The sequence below is a fragment of the Martes martes genome (assembly GCF_963455335.1).
Source record: "Martes martes genome assembly, chromosome: 3".
NCBI classification, from domain to species: Eukaryota; Metazoa; Chordata; class Mammalia; order Carnivora; family Mustelidae; genus Martes; species Martes martes.
The window spans coordinates 152,216,865-152,237,358 of NC_137890.1; the positions used below are offsets into that span (position 1 = coordinate 152,216,865).

At 48.0% G+C, this 20,494-nt stretch overlaps 1 protein-coding gene across 4 annotated transcripts in view; it reads right to left on the reverse strand.

The window, feature by feature from the left end:
* Positions 1–1,052: 1,052 nt before the first annotated feature.
* The window catches only part of SCLY (selenocysteine lyase), a 37,568-nt gene continuing 18,126 nt past the window's right edge, over positions 1,053–20,494 (reverse strand). For all 4 annotated transcript variants that reach the window (XM_080799056.1, XM_080799057.1, XM_080799059.1 and 1 more), the window contains exons 5-12: positions 17,919–18,046; positions 17,103–17,267; positions 16,078–16,184; positions 7,097–7,133; positions 5,582–5,665; positions 4,958–5,060; positions 3,687–3,762; positions 1,053–2,149 (exon numbers count right to left, since the gene is read on the reverse strand). In XM_080799056.1, coding sequence (XP_080655182.1) covers positions 1,996–2,149; positions 3,687–3,762; positions 4,958–5,060; positions 5,582–5,665; positions 7,097–7,133; positions 16,078–16,184; positions 17,103–17,267; positions 17,919–18,046 — 854 coding nt within the window. In that variant the 3' untranslated portion in view covers positions 1,053–1,995. The remainder of the gene's footprint in view (positions 2,150–3,686; positions 3,763–4,957; positions 5,061–5,581; positions 5,666–7,096; positions 7,134–16,077; positions 16,185–17,102; positions 17,268–17,918; positions 18,047–20,494) is intronic.

Sequence of the window (20,494 nt, forward strand, 5' to 3'; positions counted from 1 at the left end):
CAGGCCCGGGCTTCCTGTTTCAGGCATGGACGGAGCTCCCAGCTCCTGTTACCCGATAAGCAGTGCACAGGGCAGATGGGAGACGGCGGGGGGGGGGGGGGGTGTGGGGGGGGACGGGGACGGGCGGGCCTTGGAGCCTGGGCCTCACAGCCCTACCCCAGCCACTCCCCAGTGCCCAGGGCTGTGGTGGACAGAGGGCTCAGGGCCTGGGGGCAGTGTCTGCCCTGGGGTCAGGTCAGGGGTGGGTGCTGGCCGGCAGATGCTTACTGTGACTGGGCTGGGCCTTGTCCTCTTTCCGAGCAAGCACTGGGAAGACGTGCGGTGTCTCTCACCCTGAGAAGGACTTCCTGTGTCTAGTGGGTGTTTATAGTTCCCAGGATCCTTCCAGGAAGGCAGTAGGCTCCCCAGCACACCCTTCCTCTCATCTGGGCAGCAGCCCCGAGAGCCTCTTCTCACGGAGGGGAGACCCGTCCATGGCAAGAGATCCGTCCACGGGGGGGCCCTCTTCGAAGAACTGATGACCATGTGTGCTGGAATTCCTCAGGTTCTTCACCCCAGGATCCCAGGGCCCACCTGCCTGCTGGGAGCGCTATGCGGGATCCTGGCCCTCAGCTGGCCTAGGGCCCAGGAGCTCCAAGAACGTCTGAGGAACAGCGGCTTGCTGGAGCCAACTGTGGGCCCAGGGCCCTAACATGGGACAGGAAGGCTTCCGAGGCGAGTGAGGGTCTCTGAGGCTGTGGCTGAAGGTCAAGGGGCTTCCTTGAGGGCAGCCATACCTCTTTTCCCAGACTCTTCCCTTCAGTGGTGCTGGGCGCCCATGGCTTTTCCCCGGGCCCACTGGGATCAGCGTGGCCTCTGCCTGGAGGCAGCAGGATGCTGACTTTAGTGACCCATTTTCTAAGGACTTGAAGAGACACAGTCTCAAGCGAATTTCTTCAGCTGAAGCCTGATCGTCCAGCGATAAACTGGGGTCACTACGCGCCCCTCCCACACCAGCTCAGACACACCAGTGAGCCCCGGAGAAGCGCCCACTAGAGAGACTGTCAACGTCTAATACCAGCATTGGAATATTTTATTAGTTCACTGAATTTCTGACAGTGGTTTCCTCAGAGTCATCATGAAGTTCTTGGCACCTTAAAACCACAGGTTAAGTGTTCAGCTAAGAAATCGATCCTATGCAAAGGGTCTCTGTGAGTCACGCCCTCTGAGGTGCATCAGGATGTCACAGAGGACATCACATTGGGACGTCACAGAGCCTTGGTGAAGACAGAAGAACCCGTCTGGGGACAATATTATGATGGAGCGGAGCTGGGGACGGGTGGATTTCCCACCACAGGAGCCACCCGGGGTCACGTAAGCCTGGTTGCCTCCTGACTCCCACACTGGAGCTGGAACCCTGAGTGAATGACCACAAGGAAAAGGCAGGCGGGCCCGGGGGCTCTGGGAGGCCGCCAGGCTGAGTGAGGAGGTCAGGTAGGGTGGGCAAGTCGGGGGATACGGAGTAGGGGGCTGACCTCAGTGGCCCCCCTGCTGAAGAAAGGCTTGGGAAGGGTGGAGTGAGATCAGAGGGCCGAGGGGTGGACAGACCTCAGCGCCAATAGGCAGGGGAGGCCATGACTGCAGCAAAAATCAGGTTTCCTATGTTCATGGTAGCAAGTGACAATGGTCTACAATACTAGGATTTTATCTTCCAGGGGAAACGCTCCCTTCCAGGAGGGTGGTGCTCCCAACTCCCCAGAGGGGATGCTTCTGCTTCAACCTGCGCCACCGGGCGGCAGGGACAGTCCCACACAGGTGTGTACGGCCCGTGGGGTCTGTCTGCCCGACAGACGAGCTTTCCACTGACCCGGCGATGGGGGACAGGGAACGGGGAGACGGGGATGGGGGATGAGGGCACCCACCACCTGGCACCATGTCAGACACTCTGGGACAAATGAGGAGGAAAGCCATCCTGGCCCAGCACTTGGAAGGGCTTCCTATGGGGCGTCCTTGGCGCTAGGCCTGGCACTCCAGCCGGGCCACGGCCTGCTTCAGGTCCTGCACGACGAGGTCCACCTCGGCCCTGGTGGTGCTGCGGCCCACGCTGAGCCGGAGTGCGTTCCTGGCCACGTCGAAGGGGATACCACAGCTCAGCAGCACTGGGGATGGCCTGGGGGTGGTGAGAGCCTGTGTCAGCTCTCTGTGCTCCCCGGGGCACGGGGAAGGGGAAAGGGCCCTGCCCCTCCTGCTCTCCACCAGCTCCCCAGGTTGGGGCTGTATAGACCCATCTCCCCTCTGCTGAACACCTCTTGGCCCCTGGCCTCAGTGTCCACAGTCTGGTGCTGGGACTCCTGCCCGGTACTGCGGCCTCACCATGGCTTCTTGGGGCACAGCTCCTCCAGCCCCGGGGTGCGTGCAAAGAGGCCGAACCCCACCTCCCATAACTTCCGACCCTCGAGGAGGGGGGCAGGTCTCAGAGGAGATGGAGGCGCAACCCAGGGCCCCGCCAGTGTTCCCGGCAGCTCTGGTGCCACCCCCCACGGCCAACCCCAGCAGGTGCGCAGATCAAGGGCCCGCGGGCACCCAAGGCGGCCACACACACAGGCCCTGGGGCAGAAGCAGCGCAGCCAAGGTCTCTGTCACCCTACAGAGCTCCTAAAAGCCATCCACACAAATACCCACCTCCCCCTGCACAGGGCTAGGTGGGAGCAGGGACTTTCATCCCTGTGGTTCCTGAGGGTCCGGGCCAGAGGCCCCCACAGAGCAGGGGAGAGAGGGGACGGGGCCCACAGCTCCTGGCCCCCTGCCCTCCCCTGGGTGGGTGGCCTCATTCCTATTCCAGGGGGCACCCCCTCTCCCACCCTCACAGGGACCACATCAGACACCCGCCCCCACCCAGCTACACCCCCAGCCCCTCCTCTTGCCCCTCGTCCCCTCCCCTTCACCTTGTGGCTGGTGAGACCACAGACTACACCTGCCTCAGCAACCCTGTCTGGGAAATGGGCCACACAGATCCCTTCTGGAGGGCCGGGGGAGCATTCTGTGAGCGTCCTCCTACAGTCCACACTTGCCCCACCTCACTGCCCTTGACAGCCACTTGGCCACTCAGGAGCCTGCCGGCTCCTGGCCTCCCCCACCCTCGTGCAGCCCTCCCTGACAGAGCTCTGAGCCATGACTGGGTCTGGTCATCCCTGCCCAGCCCTCGGACCCTGGGAGCCCCCTGGCCTGAGGTGCTCACGCACCACACCAGCCAGACTCCCAGACAGCCCACTGCTGACCATGGCCCGGCTCCTTCTGGGGCCCTGGTGGCCTCACCCAGCACCACACCCAGCTCTGCGGGCCCCCTGCTCACGGTGAGTGAGAAACCTCGGCCCTGCACTTCCTCCACTGGGGTCGGGCCAGTCTCGGGTACCCGGGCTTCACACCCCTCCTGCCCTGGCCACGTCCACTCAATGGGGCTGCTCTCCTGGAATTGCCCTGCACCAGGCAGGGCCACCGGGAACCAACCTGGCCTGTCACAACCCTCCCAGAGCCTCTCACTTTCCCAGGACAGAGGGAGCTCCTGCAGCCTGTCTAACCCCTCCCAGCCGACCCCCACTGAGGCTGCAGCTTCCCCTCCTCTCCTTGGAAGCCCCAGGACCAGCAGCCTCCTCTGGCCGCCTGGTGGACAGGCACTGGATACTTCGGCTCAGGCACGCGGCACTTACCGGTCCATGTGGTCCGAGTGGCACGCAGCCCCCACACTGGCCAGCAGCGTCCTGCACTGGGCCAGTACTGCACGCCCTGGGGAGACATGGCATGTGGCTGTGGGTGGAGTGTTCCAGTGGGGCCCCACCTGTCCACCTCCTCTCTGCCCTGCTGCAAGTTTGGAGGGTCCCTCCCTTGGGCCCCCTGGGGTTGGGGGGTGGCCCAGGGCCCAGGCCGTCTCATCCCCAGTGACAGTGCAGCGAGATCCAGACAAGATGCTTCCTCCCAGACACGATTCCGCCCTAAAATCTGGCCTCGAACATGTTATTTCCGGTCAATGGCCGAAGAAGACCCCAGAACTCTCATCAGCTGCCTTACTTCCTACTTTGTTGTCCCAGTCATGACACTGAAACTTAACATCTATGTTTTCTAGAGGTGGAGACACTGGGGTGCTGTTTTGGTGAAGCCGGAAGGCATGTCCCTCTACTTTTACAAGCACAGATATTAGAGTAATAAAGCCACTGGCCTAATTAAAAGAATCTGTCTCATTTAAATGGACACAGGCCTCACCGAATATGATACATCTATCCCCACAAAAACAGGGATGAGGATGATGTGCTCTTCTTCCCACAGCAAGAAGAGCCAGAGCAGCGGCCAACAGCAAGGCGGCTTCCCAGTGCAGGGTCCCATCCCCCAGCACAGTGACACCTGCCCAGGGCCAGTCCGTGGTGCAGACACACAGTGCTCCCCGCACCATCCAGGGAGACAGAGGGAGCAACCCCCTCTCCCCTAGGAATTTCCCCCAAACCGCTCTGTGCTCTGTGGACGTGCTTCCCTCCTGCTCAGGGCACAGAATCTCCTTTCTGTGGAACACGGCGCCCCTGTGAGCCGTGTTTTATCTTCTGGATTCTAGCGATCCTGCCCGTCCCCAGCCTGGAGGCAGTTAGCTCGGGAACTGAGAGCCCCACAGGTGTGCATGTCATCCTGACTCTGAGCCAGATTTTAAGTTGACTGCCTCTCCTCTCCCTGGTCCTCATCACACGTTCTGTCAAACTTGCTGACGGAAATGGATGAAGGAGCCCAGAATTCAGTCTCATCTTCCCTCTCTGCTTCAGTGCCCATGCGTGCTGGGCACAACGGCAAGCCCCCCGGCACCCACGTGAAGAGCCCGGGCAGGGAGGGCAGGAAACAGCCAGATCAGCCCCGCTTCCTGGGGACACCCACCCTAGGGGGCCGCTCTGCTACCTTTGGTGCCCACCACCCTACACGGGGACCAGGAGACCCTTGTCACCTTGAAGCTGGGGTCCCCAGATGGAAAAGTTGCATGTGTTGGGGAGTCGCTCAGTCCCTGGAAACTGGCTGTTCAGATGGAGTCTCTGCTTATCAAATTCAGCCTGAAAAGGCAATGAAGACTTCAGAGATAGTTTCAAAGAACACACCAGCCTCCCCACTCCCTGCCCCCAACTAATGTCTGAGCTCGAGCCTTTTTTGGAAAACAAAATCTCAACCTTGACACATAAATTAATTAGTTCATCCATAAGCATCTACCTATAATAACTACAGGGACTCCCTAGAAAGCAAAATTATTAGGAGAAAAAATTCCAAATACGTGTGACCCTCCACCATACAACCACCGAACACCCAAGCTCTGGTGTATTCCTAACATGCCTCTTCGAAGATCAGCCACTTGTCCAGAGCCCACCTTGGGGGCTCTGGGGGGGCTCTCCTGACTCAGGCTTCTGTCCTCTAGCCTCTACCCTGACTGTCCCCAGGGTCCCTGGACCGAGTTCCAAACAACCCCCATCCTCATCCTGCCTGCTGCCTGGGGCAGTACCAACTTGGACCCTTAGCTCGCCGGAGGAAGCATGGGGCCCCCAGACTGGTGGGGGGCCACTCCCGCAGGCCCCAGGCTTACCACCAGCCGCTCCTCCAGGTAGTCTCGAACATCTCTCATGTGGGCCTCGTAAGCCTCGCAGTTCCTGGTCACCAGCTCAGCGGCCTGGGGACAGGGACGGCGGCAATGTGAGACAGCATGTTCAACTGTCATAAAGCAAGGAGAATAAAACAGCCATCCAGTGCAGAGGTGAGATTTCCTGATGATAGAGAAGTGACATTTCCTCAACTGCTCTCTTTCTGGAACATCGGGACAGTTGGTATTTACTGAGTGCGGCCAGGAGACAGGGGCCTTGATAAGAGCCTGAGAAGAGTTATCTTTCCTCGTTCAGCAGGAATTTACTTTATCAGGTGCTTCCTGCTACCTCCAGGCACCAGAGATGCTGCCCATGATAGCAAAGAGCACTCCTAGTTCTCAAGGCACAGCCAGCCCAGAGACCAAGGGCGGAAGGGAAGAGGGAACAGCATCAGACCGAATGAGGAGAGTGCTCTGGCGGGTGCACGGGGCACGAGGTGCGGGCATGAAGCTGACAGTGCATGAGCTAGGGTGCTCATGACCATGGCGGAGGGAGAGGCAAGTACGCTCCTGGGGCGGAGTGACCAAGGGGGACAGAGACCTGGCACCCCACAACAGGCGGGGTCAGGCACTAAGTGCAGCAGCACAGATGCACGTGGGTTTAAGAAAGAAGTGAGGTGCCCTGACTTGCACATGTAACGATCATTCTGGATGCTACGCAAAGAGTGGAAGGGACCACAGCAGGTGTCCAGATTGCAGATGAGGACGACCGGGTCCAGAGTCAGTGGCCACAGACACAGAAGACACAGATCTTGACATCTTGTGGAGACCGGACAGATTGTCCCAGACAGACTGCCTGCTCATCAGTGAGGGAGCCAAGGACCAGGTGGGACTGAGGTACCACCTAGACATCCACAGGATGGCAGGAGGCAGCACGGGGAGGGAAGGGAACCAGGAAGGAGACACACACACACCCATGGGCCCAGAGGGAATGTCCAATGAGCAGGCGGGGACCTTGGTCTCTCAGAAGAAAGGTCAGGACCTGCCCCGACATTCCAAGTTCAAAGCCCTGAGCACAGGCTGGTGGAGCTGCAGGACAGGGAGCTGCTGTGGACAGGAGGCCCGGATGGTGCTGGGAGGCCCCTGGCAGGTGAGGAGGCCAATGCCTGGCCAGGGCAGAAGAGAAACTAGCCGGAGTGAGGCACATGGTGAAACCTGGGACTTAGGCCTGGAGTCTGAGGGGGGCTGGGCAGGCCAATGCATGGGCCTGAGCCCTGACCTGCGGGCTCTGACGCCGTCTCCAGGTAGCCAGTGTCAGAATCGAGTTCAAGAGTGGGACGCCTGGCTGGTGCTGCAGACCTGCCCTGTGGAACCTGCCCCCTAACCCACATCCGGGGCCGGAAGCGCTGTGCGCGGGGTGGGCAAGTGGGAGTAAAGGTGACTGGGCCGGGGGAAGACTCCAGTTCTCCCTCACCCGAGACAAAGCGCCTGCTCCATGAGCCCCGGCTCACTGAGGCTTACCTTACCGAGGCCGGCAATCATCGGCGTGTTCTCTGTCCTGCAAGACACAAGGGAGTCAGTACTGTTCCCACGCAGAGCAATGAACCAATGTCCCAGGATGGAGTCTGGTCTGTTAAAGTCATGAGTTCAGCCGGAACCAGAATCACACCCACACCTTTCCCAGGCACAGGCCACGAGCTTGCCTCCGTGGTGGCAGGGGCCCCCCAACCCTCCAATGCCAAGCTTCCTGGTCCAGGCACCATCACCATGGCCCACCTGGGGCAACCCTGGAACAACCCCTGGCAACAATCCTCAGGGATGATTCTGTCTGGACCCTTCTCCTATGCAGGAGAAACCCCTCCTCCAGCTGCAGAGCCCAGAACACCCCTGTCGAACCCGGCAGGGTTCAGAGAGCCCAGTTCCATGTTGTTCCCGTCAGCTAGCCAATCAGTTGCACTCTTGACTGTCACATGGGATGAATCGTGGGTTACTAGACACTGTGCATGTGCAGGAAGGGGCTGGGGGACCCCTGCAGACCAGAGGCTCACACTCCGACCTAACACGCTGGAAACACAACTCTTCACTCTATTTTCAAGAAAAACAAAATAAATCGCTAATGTCATAATTTTCTGAATTTTCAGTTTGGGCTGAAGTTTGCTTAAACCTTGGGAGCTGGCTGCTGCTTGCTGACCAGCAGATTAACAAGATAAGTGAACAGGAACACAGGGCATTACAGGTAACGTGATCCTGCTGATCTCCCTTTGACAAGTTCATTGGTCAGTTCTGTTCCTGGAGACGGGTTCTGGCACCTGGGGTGTTCTGGGGAAGAGCAAGGAGCTCTGCATGGAGAATCCAGATGTCTGAGCTTGTCCTACACATGGAGTCCTAATGTCATCCCCTCTCCGTATCTCATGCCCCTCATCTGCGGGATAGCATGGCCAGACCAAGAGCATCTCTCAAGGTCTCTGCCCTATGAGTGCCTGGAGGGGCTGCCCAGGTGGAAGAGTGGGGACCCTGTGTAGAACCTGGCACCTGTCCCATCCTCCCTCCCCCCAAGCATTCAGTCAGCCACCTCTGGCTCCATCTGGAGTCGTGCAAACCCTGCTTCCCACTCCCTAGTCCCCATACTGAGCTACCCTATTAGGGTCTCCTGAACACATGGTGTTCTACTTTTTTTTTTTAAATTAAGGATGATATATACTCATATGTGATTAAAAGAAATAATACAGAGACATCCTGTGTACCCATTACTCAGCTTCTCCCCAGTAACACTGTGATACAAGATCACAACCAGGATACAGAAGAGATACAGAACAGTTCCACCACCTCTAAGGTCCCTCCTGTTGGCCTTTTATACCCAGACCTGCTTGCCTTCGGCCCCACACCTTCCTTAGCCATGGGCTACTGCTAATCTGTTCTCTATCTCTAATTCCATCATTTCAAGAATGTCATATAGATGGAACCCTAGTTATTATTTTGGGGGACAGGCTTGTTCCACTCTCCATCATTCTGTGGACATTCCTTCCAGGCTGTTGTGTGCATCAGCAGCTAATCCCTTTCCGTTACTGAGCAGTGTCCACGAAAACTGTGCCACAGCCTGTTAAGTCTCATTAAAGGACATCTGGGCTCCTTGCAGTTGGTGGCCATTGCCAATAAAGCTGCTAGACACACTTGTGCACAGGCTCTTGTGTGAACACAAGTCTGCATGTCTCTAAGTGTCCAGGAGTGAAATTCCTAGATGGGATGGTGGGTGCATATCTAGTTTTAAGAGAAAATGCCAAGCTGTCTTCCAGAGCTGCTGTCCCATTGCCATTCCCATCAGCCACGTTTGAGTGAAACATCTGTGTCATCAATGCACTCCACGTTGTCTCTGGTTTTTGTTTTAGCCATTGTGGTAGGTGTGAAGTCTCATTGTGGTTTTAATTTGCATTTCCCTAACAGCTAAAAATGTTCAAGGTATTTTCACATGCTTATTTGCTATATGTCTATCCTCTTTGGTGAAATGTCTGTGACTGTCTTTTGCCCATTATGTGACTGAATTGTTTGGGGGTGTTGGCTCTTGAATTTTGAGAGTTTCCTTTATGTACTCTAGATACTAGTCCCTTGAGGATATATTCTAGTGCACAGCTTGTCTTCCCTTAACAAATTCTTTTGCAGAGTGAAAGGTTTAAATTTTGATGAAGTTCAAGTACCAATTTTCCCTTTTATGGATGATTTTGGTATCAAGTCTGAGATCTCTTTGCTAAGGCCTAGAGCCTGAGGATATTTTCCTGTTTTTTTTTCCCCCCTAAAAGTTTAAAGTTTTTTGCTTCACATTTAAGTTCACATGTATCCTGAGTTAATATTTTACAAGGTGAGAGACTTGGGTTGAGGATGTTGGGTTGAGGATGTTGGGTTAAGGATGTCTAATTGCTCTAGTGCCATCTGTTAAGAGTGTCTTTCCTCCACCAAATTACTTTTGTATCTTTGTCAAAAAATCATGTGGGCATATTTCTGGTTGTATCTATTCTGTTCCACTGGTCTGCTTGCTGGGCTTTGATAGAAATTGGGCTAAATTGATTTATCAATTTGGGGAGAACTGACCTTTACAATTTTGAGTCTTTTGATTCATGAACATAGTATGTCTCTCCATGTATTTCGATCTTTGCTTTCTTTTAGCCACATTAGTGGTTGTCAGCTTACAAGTCCTATATCTGAATATTTCTGAGTGATTATAAATCATACTGTATTTTTAATTTTGTTGTTCAGATGTTCATTACCAGTATACAGAAATACAATCAATTTTTGTATGTTTCTCTTATAACCTGTGATCTTGCTGAATTCACTCATCAGTCCTAGGACTTTTCTTATCTGTTCCTTGGGACAGAGACTATCACGTGATCTACAAAAAGGGGCAGTTTTACCTCTTCCTTTCCAATCTGTATTCCTTGTATTTCCTTTTCTTGACTTCTGCACTGACTAGAACTCCCAGCCCTGGTGAAAAAGAAGTGAGAATGGACATCCTCCTCTTGCTCCTGGTCATAGCAGTAGAACATTCAGGCCTTTGCTGTTGAGTGTGATGTTGACTGTAGGCTTTTTTGGTAAATGCTCTTTCCAAGCTGAAGTTCTCCTCTAGTCATACTGTGAGGGTTTTTAATGAATGAATGTTAAATCTTATTAATGCTTTTTCTGCATTAAATTATGTTATTTTTCTTCTTTTTTTAAGTAGGCTTCATGCCCAGTGTGGAGCCTAGCACGGGTCCTGAACTCACAATCCTGAGATCAAGACCTGAGCTGAGATCAAGGATCAGATGCTTAACCGATGGAGCCACCCAGGCACCCCAATTTTTCTTCTTTAATATGCTACATTACATTGATTGATTTTGAAATATGGAACAGCCTTGCATCCTTGGAACAAACTCCATCATGATGCATATATTATTTTTATATATTGCTGAATTCCACTTGCTAATATTTTGTTAAAGACTTCAGATTCTAAATTCATGAGAGATATGTGGTTCATAGTTTTATTTTTTTGTACCATCTTTATCTGGTTTTAGTATAAATTGATAAAATGAGCCAGGGAAATGTTTCCTCCTCCTATTTTTCTGGAAGAGACTGCATAGAAATGGTGTTAATTCTTTAAATGTTTGGCAGGATTTTCCTGTGAAACTATCTGGACCTAAAGATTTCTTTTTGGAGAGTTTTAAAATTACAAAATTAACTTCCTTTTCCTAATAATTATAAAGCTATTTAAATGATCAAGTGTCCTATTAGGTGAGTTGTGGTAATTTTTTTTTTTTAAGATTTCTTTATTTATTTGACAGAGATCACAGATAGGCAGAGAAGCAGGCAGAGAGAGAAAGAGAGAGGAGGAAGCAGGCTTCCTGCCGAGCAGAGAGCCTGATGTGGGGCTCGATCCCAGGACCCTGGGATCATGACCTGAGCTGAAGGCAGAGGCTTTAACCCACTGAGCCACCCAGGCGCCCCTGGTAATTTTTTTTTTTTTTAAAGATTTTATTTATTTATTTGACAGAGAGAGATCACAAGTAGGCAGAGAGGCAGGCAGAGAGAGAGGAGGAAGCAGGCTCCCTGCTGAGCAGAGAGCCCGATGCGGGGCTCGATCCCAGGACCCTGAGATCATGACCTGAGCCAAAGGCAGAGGCTTTAACCCACTGAGCCACTCAGGTGCCCCTGGTAATTTGTTTTTTGATGAAGTATTCCACTTCATCTGAATTGTCAGATTTGATATTGGCAATTTATTTCTTCTTTCCTTTTTTTGTCAGTCTTACTAGAAGTTTATCAGGTTTTTAAAAATTATTATTAAGTTTTTCTTTTCACTCCAGTATAATTAAAATACATCGTTATGTTAGTTTTAAGTGTACAATATAGTGAGGGATTTGTCAGTTTTCTCAATATTTCTAAAAGGCTATTTCTTCATTTCAATTATTTTTTAAATATTATTTTTGTGTGCAGGGTATCTGGGTGACTCAATTGGAGCAGCTCCTGACTTTTGATTTTGGCTTGGGTCATGATCACAGGGTCATGGGATCAAGCCTTCCAAAAGACTCTGCACTAAGCAGAGAATCTCACCCTCTGCCCCTCCCACTGTTCTCATTCTCTCTCACTAAAAAGAAATAAATACAATATTTAAAAAGTTATTGTTTTCAATTTCACTAATTTCTGTTCTCTAGTATTTCCTTATGTTTGCTTTGGAGTTATTTTGCTCTATTTTTTCTAAGTTTTTCAGGTGATAGCTTATTGACTTCAGAGTAATCTTTTTTTTTAAAATTTTTTAAAAAATTTAAAATTAAGATTTAAATTAAGGTTTATTTATTTATTTAGGGAGTGCTTGTCAGTAGGGGAGAGGGAGAGAGAGAACTCAAGCAGACTCCCCACTGAGCTCAGAGCCCAACATGGGGCTTGACCTCATGACCCTGAGATCATGATCTGGGCTGAAATCAAGAGTCAGATGCTAAACTGAATGAGCCACCCAGGTGCCCCAAAGTCATCATCCTTTTTTAACACATACATTCAGTGCTATAAATTTCCCTCTCAGCCAGGCTTTAGCTGTCTCACAAATTTTGATAAGGAGTATTTTCATTTTCATTCATTTCAATATATTTAATTTTTTTGAGCCTTCTTGTTTGACCCATGGTTTATGTAGAGGGTGTTGTTTGTTTCTAAGTGTTTGGAGATTTTCCTAGTACCTTCCAGTTATTGATTTCTGGTTTGATTTCACTGTGATGAAAAATGCTCTGTATGATTCCAGTTCTTCAAATGTAATGGTTTAATGACACAGGACATGGTCTATCTTAGTGTATCTTCTGTGACTCTTGTAAAGAATATGTATTTTGGGGACACCTGGGTGGCTCAGTCTGTTTATTGTCTGCCTTCGGCTCAGGTCATGATCCCAGCATCTTGGGATCTAGTCCTGCATCAGGCTCCGTGCTCAGTGGGGATCCTGCTTTCCCCTCAGCCTGCTGCTCCCCCTGCTTGTACTTCCTCTCTGTCTCTCTCACTCTCTCCCTGGAAACAAATAAAATATTAAAAAAAAAAAAAAAAGAACACATATTTTGCTGTTGCTTGAATCTGTTGTAGGGTGAAATGTTCTAAACACCTCAGTTAGGTCCTGTTGGTTGGTGGCTGTTAGTGAGTTCTTCCATAAACTGGCTGGTTTTATCTAGTTGTTGTATCCACTGTGGAGGGAAGGGTAGGGAAGTCTCTATCTTTAATTGTGGATTTGTCTGTTTCTCTTTTCAGTTCAATATGTTTTTGCCCCACATACTCTGCAGTTCTGTTATGTACCCCATCACCATTTAGGATTGCTAGGCCTTCTTGGCAGACTGACTCTCATCAGTATATAATGTCCCCTTTGTGTCTCTGGTAATTTGCTCTGCTCTAGAGTCTCCTTTATCTAATATATAGCCATTCCTGCTTTCCTTTGATTAATGTTTTTTTGACACATATTTTTCCAGTTTAAATTTTCAACCTCCCTCTATCAATATATTTGAGGTGAGTTTCTTATAGGTATCACATATAGTTGACCCCTGAACAACCCAGGTTTGAACTGCATGGGTCCACTTGCACGCAGATTTTTTTACAGTACTGTAAATGTATTTTCTTCTCCTTACAATTGTCTTAACATTTTCTTTTTGCTAGCATACTTTATCATGAGGATATAATATATAATAAATATAACACACAAAATAATGTGTTAACTGATAACTTATGTTGTCAGTAAGGCTTCCTGTCAACAGTGGGCTATCAGCAGTTAAGCTTTATGAGGTTAAAAGTTACACGGAGATTTTCAACTGTGCATGGGTTTGACCCACTAATCCCTGTGTTGTTCAAGGGTCAAGTCAACTGCAGTTGGGGCTTTTAAAGTTTTTTAACATTTATTTGAGAGAGAACAAGAGCATGCACACACAAGCACAAGTGAAGGGAGGGGCAGAGGGAGAGAATCTTAAGCAGACTCCCTGCTGAGCATGGAGCCTGATGCAGGGCTCAACCTCATGACTCATGAGAGCACAACCTGAGCTGAAACCAAGGGTCAGACGCATAAATGACTGAGCCACTCAAGCGCCCCAGTTGGGTCAATTAAAAAAAAAAAAAAATCCCTCTGCCAATCTCTGTCTTTTAATTGCTGTATTTAGACCATTTACATTTAATGTAATTAATGTTAGGGCTTAGGTCTCCCATTAATTTTTTTTTTCCCGTTTGTGCTGTGTTTTATTTCTCTGTTTTCTTCTTCCCACCTCTCTGTGAGTCATTTGAACATTTTTCAGAAGGTGAAGTGAACAGAAATCTTATCTCCTTTTACATAATTTTAGTCCTCCTCCATTTAAAATTATCTTAAATTTTTCTTCGACATATATTTTGAACCACCTCAGACAGTGCTATAATTTTTGCTTATGCCATCAAACATAATTTAGAAAACTTAAGACAAAAGCCTGTTTTATTTACCCATACTTTGCTTACCCTCCTCTTTCTTTCTTCTGATGTCCCAGTTTCCCTTTTTTTACTACTTCTTTTCTGTTTAAAGAACTTCTTTTAATCATTTTCAGCATAGGTCTTCTGGTGAAAAATTCTGTTAGTTTTCCTTTATTTGAGACTGTTTTGATTTTTCCCTTTATGCCTGAAGGATATTTCTGCTGTGTATAGGATTCTGGCTTGACAAAGCTTTCAACACTTGCAAAATATTGCATCACTTCCTTCTGGCCTCCAAGGTTTCTGATGAGAAATACACCACTTTTTGAATTATTTTTACCCTGTAGGAAAGGTGTCATTTTTTTCCTCTGTCTGCTTTCAAGATTTTTTTCTTTGCCTTCCATTTTTGGAAACTTAACTATGTGCCTTGGCATGGATTTCTAGTGGTTTCTCCTGCTTGAGATTTGTTCAGTTTCTTGAGTCTGTAGGTTTATGTCTCCTGCCAAACTTGGGACGTTTTTAGCCATTAATTTTTCAAGTTCTTTTTCATCCCACCTTTTCTCCTCTCTTCATAGGATGATTGTTAGATCTTCTGCTACTGTCCCCACAAGGTCCCTGAGGTGTGTTGCTTATCTTTTTTTTCCCCCTCCAGTCTAGTTCCTCCCTGTTGTTTAGATTGGGTAATTCTATTGTTCTCTTTCAGTTCAAGGGTTCTTTCCTTGAGCTGCACTGTAGAACATCCACTGTGCTTATTTTAGTTGCTGTAGTTTTTAGTTCTAAAATTTGCACTTAGTTCTTCTTTATATTTTCTTTGTCCTTGTTGACACTTTCATGCATTTCAAGTATGTTTATAATTGCTCATTGAAGAATTTTTCCTGTGTCTACCTGAAAATCTTTGTCAGATAATTCTGATGTGTTTGTCATCTCAGTGTCAGTACTGGAATCTATTCTCTCTCTCTTTTTTTTTTAAATTCAATTTAACATCTTTTTTGTTCTTGATATGTTGAGTGGTTTTCAATTGAAACCTGGACATTTTCATATTATGTTATGAGAGTCTGAATGTTACTTAACCCCTCTGTTTTAGCTGGCTTCTTTTGACGCTGCTGTGGCAGGGAGAGGAATATGCCAGTTCATTGTTTCCAGGTGGAGGTTCCCTACTCAGTCTGTGTCAACACACAAGGGGAGGACACACCTTGGCAGTAAAGCTGTGGGGGGAAGCCCTTGTGGTCTCCACTGACACCACAGTGGGGATACCTCGTTACTGGCTGGCAGGGGTGAAAGTCCTGGCTCTCTGCCAGGCCCTCTCTGACATACCTGGTGTGGGTATGGGAACATCTTGTCACAGGCTGCAGGTGAAAGTCTGGGCTCCCTATTCTGCCTTTGCTGGCATGGGTGGGGATGGCAGCAGTTTACCATGTGGTGACTGGCCAGTGGAAAGTGGGTATTGTCTAAAAGTTCTCTGAGTGCTGGGAAATGTGTCAGCCTGACGATTCACGGGCCTGTATCCCTGGGGCTAATAATACATTATATGTTAATTTAAAAAAAGGTCTCTGTCTGGCTAAGCTGTCCTGCTCCTGGTCCACTGTCCAGAGAGAGTTGGTTTTGGCTGGACATTTTTTTCTGTCCTCAGTGGTGTTTCTGAGTTACAGGATTCCTCAGCTCTTAGTCAGGGATAAAGGAGATTAATGAACACCCAGGGAACCCACTACCATCTTGTTCCTGTTTCTCCTTGTTGGAATGTCTGATAAAAGGTATGGCCCTGGCACCACCTCATTCCCTGGGTACAGTGTCAGCTTATATCACAGGGACACAGAAGCTGTCAGAAAGGAAGCCAGGTGCTCCTGTGCAACTCTGCTCATCCCATCGTCATGAGAACAGCAGCACATCTCAGCCAGGAGGCCTCCAGCTTTGAATCATCCTGACAGAGACTGAAGATCTGTAAGTGTGCAGAACCCATCAATGGAGAAAATTCGGACTCAGTAGTGATGTAGAAAGTGCCATTACAGCTCTTCCAAGAGACAAGGAAAAGCTACCACCCTCCAAACCAACAGTTGGGCTGGTAGGTCAGAGACTTCATTAACCTTCTATCTTACCCTGGCCTGAAATTCCGTTCTTGTCCACCTCCAAACAGCATAGGGTACAGAGGCGTAAGTTCACCAAGTCCTCGGACATAAAGTGCTCCAATCCTGGGACCGTAGAACTGAAAGGAAAAATCAGCCATTTATTCAACAAGAACCTTCCGAGTTCCCACTTTGTATAAACTCTGAGTGCTTAGAAGCACACAGAGAAGGACTCTGTACTGTATGGGCCCCATAGCTGTGCTACCCGTCACCACTCCAGACACGTCAGAGTCACAAACCTTGGGGGTGCAGGGCAGAGCCTGGACTCTTGTTCCTAGCCTGAGAGGGTTGACTCACATCACAGAACAGAATTTGTAAAAGGAGATGGGCTGGAACTTGAGACTGTCGAGGGCTTTTCCTGGATATGACTCCATGTTTTCAAACTGACACTTTGCAAAAATCATTAAGTGCCACAGTGTCAGATCAGCACACAAACTCCTTCGGAAACTAGCTGAGCACCATGCCTCAACACAGAGGACTAAAAATATTTCAGGTCCTAATCAGCTGCCAGAAAGATGAGCAAAGTCTCAGAAGGGTCTTCACTCTTGTTTACTGTTTTCACTACCACCTCGAAGATAAGAGCTGCTAGAACCAAACCTTTGCATTCAGAAGTTGCACTTTAAATCAAGTTAGAGAAAGCAACATCTTGAGTCTCTCATCTTCCGTCGTGGGGGTGGGGCCTATGAGTGGGCTGATGAGGGGTCTACAAGCACTCTCTGCCCAATGCAGAGAACACTCAGTATCTGGCTGAAGTCACCTGTCTCCTGTCTCACCTGAGGCCTCCACACCCCTCTACAGCTCTGCCTGGCCAACCCCTCTTGTCCCAGGTTGGGTTACTGCTGGTCTCTCCTCCTGCAGCTCGTGAGGGTGGGGGCTGCAAGTTTTGTCACTTCGTCCCCCAAGAGCACTGGACAACAAATGGATGATTGCTGGTGCTGTGGTTCTGCTCTAAGGTGAGCCTTGAGGTCATGGAGGTAAGAAGGCCTCTGTGGATGCACCTTGTGCCCCACGATGGTCAGGAAGTCCACGCCCAGGTCCTCCACATCCACGCGCCGTTTCCCCAGGGCCTGTGCCGCGTCTGTGTGTAGCAGAATGACAGGCAGCCCGGAAGTTGCCCGCTTTTGGTTCAGGGCTTTAATTCGCTGACTGATTTCAGAGATGGGCTGAAGTAGGGAAAAATAAAGAGTTGAGTATGTTGCTTTGATTTCATGAAAACTGAATGAAAGAAATCTGGAGTCATTAATGAGGAGAGGAGGAAGAAGAGGGAAGAGGAGGAGGAAGGAGGGAGGAAAAGGAGGGAAAGGGGGAAGGAAGGAAGAAGGAAGGAGAAAGGAGGAATGAAGAAGGAAGAAGGAAGAAGGAAGGAAGGAGGAACAGTGAAGGAGGAAGGAAGAAGGAAGGATGAAGAAAGAAGATAAAGACAATGACAAAGACGAAGATGACAAAAGATGAAGAGGACAAAGACAATGAAGACAATGAAGATAAAGAAGAAGAAGAAAAAGAGGCCTCAGGAGAGATGCAAGAGAATATCAAGTAGAGCCATTCCTCACTAGACTTTTTTTTCCCCCCTCACTAGATTTTCTTAGAAGGATAACTAACTCAGGGCGCCTGGGGTGGCTCAGTTGGTTAAGTGTCTGTTTTCAGCTCAGGTCATGACCCCGGGGTCCTGGGATCAAGTACCACATCAGGCTCTCTGCTCAGCAGTGAGCCTGCATCTCCCTCTGCCTGTCACAGCCCCCACTTGTTCTCTCTCTGTCTCTGACAAATAAATACATGAAATCTTAAAAAAAAAAAAAAAGGATTAACTAACTCACCATGATGACACCCGTCTCGTTATTGGCCAGCATGATAGTCACGAGGCACGTGGCCGGGCGGACAGCTGCCAGGATGTCCTCAACCTCCACCTGACCATTCACCTTGGACACTGGCACAAAGGTGACCTCTGAGGGGAAAACACATATACCAAGGTTAATCTTATAAAATAACCTGTTTTGAAAGTTCATTTAGATACAGCCTAAGAAAAGCATTCTCCACATTTTAAAAGTAATTTATTGTAAAAATTCAGGAAATGATAAGGAATATAAGCCACCCATCATCACAGCCCACGGATACAGCCAATGTGAATGCTCCCTTCATGCAGCTTCGGTTGCTGAGTTTGTTCTGTGGAACACACTCTCCATGCTGCCGCTTGAGGGCCCACAAGGAGGTAATATACTTTTAGTTCACGAGAGCATCTATTTAAAATTTTTTTAAAACTTTAATTCCAGTATAATTGACATACAGTGTTATATTAGTTCTTCTACAATATAGTGATTCAACACATCTATCCATTACTCACTGCTCTTCATGGTAAATGGACTCCTAATCCCCATCACCTATTTTCCCCAGCCCCGCACCCACATGCCCTCTGGTAACCATCACTGTGTTCTCTATATTTAAGTCTGATTTTTGGGTTTGTCTCTTTTTTAATTTGCTTGTTTTCTTAATTAAATTTCACATATGAATGAAACTATATGGTATTTGTCTTTCTCTGACTTATTTCACTTAGTACTCTACTCTCTAGATCTATCCATGTTGTTGAAAATGGCAAGATTTCCTTCTTTTTATGGCTGAGTAATATTCCATTATATATACCACATCTTCTTCTATCAATGGAGACTTGGGGTGCTTCCATGTCTTTGCTATTATAAACAATGCTGCAATAAACATAGGGGTGCATATATCTTTTCAAATTAGTGTTTTCATATTCTTTGGGTAAATACCAAGTAGTGTGATCACTGGATCATACGATAATTCTACTTCTAATTTTTTAAGGAACCTCCATACTGTTTTCCAGAGTGGCTGCATCAACTTTCATTCCCACCAACAATGCACAAGTGTTCTTTTTGCTCCACATTCTTGCCAACCTTGTTTCTTGTGTCTTTGATATTAGCTATTCTGACAGGTGTGAGGTGATATCTCATTGTAGTTTTGATTTGCATTTCCCTGATGATGAGTGACATTGAGTATATTTTCGTGTGTCTGTTGGCCATCTGGATGTCTTTTTTAGAAAAATGTCTGTTCATTGTTTTAATTGGATTTTTTTTTGTGTTGAATTGTATGAGTTCTTTGTATATTTTGGATATTAACATTTTTATCAGATGTCATTTGCAAATATCTCCTCCCATTCATTAGGTTGTCTTTTCGTTATGTTGATTGTTTCCTTTCCTATGCAAAAGCTTTTTATTTTGGTGTAGTCCCAACAGTTTATTTTTGCTTTTGTTTTTCTTGCCTAAAGAGATGTATCTTGAAAGAAGCTGCTATGCCAATGTCAAAGAAATTACTGACTGCTCTCTCTTCTAGGATTTGTATGTTTGGGTCTCACATTTAGGTCTTTAATCCATTTTGAGTTTATTTTTGCATAGGGTGTAAGGAAGTAGACCAGTGTCATTTTTTTGCATGTAGCTGTCCAGTTTCCCCAACACCATTTGTTGAAGAGACTGTCTTTTTCCCATTGCATATTCTTTCCTGCTTTGTTGAAGATTAATTGACCATATAGTTGTGGGTTTATTTCTGGGGTTTCTATTCTGTTCCATTGATCTATGTGTGTATTTTTGTGCCAGTACCATACTGTTTTGATTACTTCAACTTTGTAGTGTATCTTGAAATCTGGGATTATGTTACCTCCGGTTTTGTTCTTCTTTTTCAAGATTCCTTTGGCTATTTGGGGTCTTTTGTGGTTCCATACAAATTTTAGGATTGTCTGTTCTAGTTCTGTGAAAAATGCTATTGGTATTTTGATAGAGATAGCATTAAATCTGTAGATTGCTTTGGGCAGTACAGAAATTTCAACAAATTTGTTTTCCCAATTCATGAGCATGGACTGCCTTTCCATTTGTGTCATTTTCAATTTCTTTCATCAACTTTAGTTTTCAGAGTACAGGTCTTTTACCTTTTTGGTCAGGTTTATTCCTAGGTATCTTACCATTTTTGGTGCAATTGTAAATGAGACTGTTTTCTTCATTTCTCTTCCTGCTGCTTCATTATTAGTGTATAGGAATGCTATGGGATTCTGCATTTTGTATTCCATGAAGAATTCCATGTATTATTATTATTATTATTCTTCTTCTTCTTCTTCTTCTTCTTCTTCTTCTTCTTCTTCTTCTTCTTCTTCTTCTTCTTCTTCTTCTTCTTTCTTCTCCTTCTCCTTCTCCTTCTCTTCTCCTTCTCCTTCTCCTTCTCCTTCTCCTTCTCCTTCTCCTTCTCCTTCTTCCCCTTCCCCTTCCCCTTCCCCTTCCCCTTCCGCTTCTTCTTCTTCTTCTTCTTCTTCTTCTTCTTCTTCTTCTTCTTCTTCTTCCTCTTCCCCTTCCCCTTCCCCTTCCGCTTCTTCTTCTTCTTCTTCTTCTTCTTC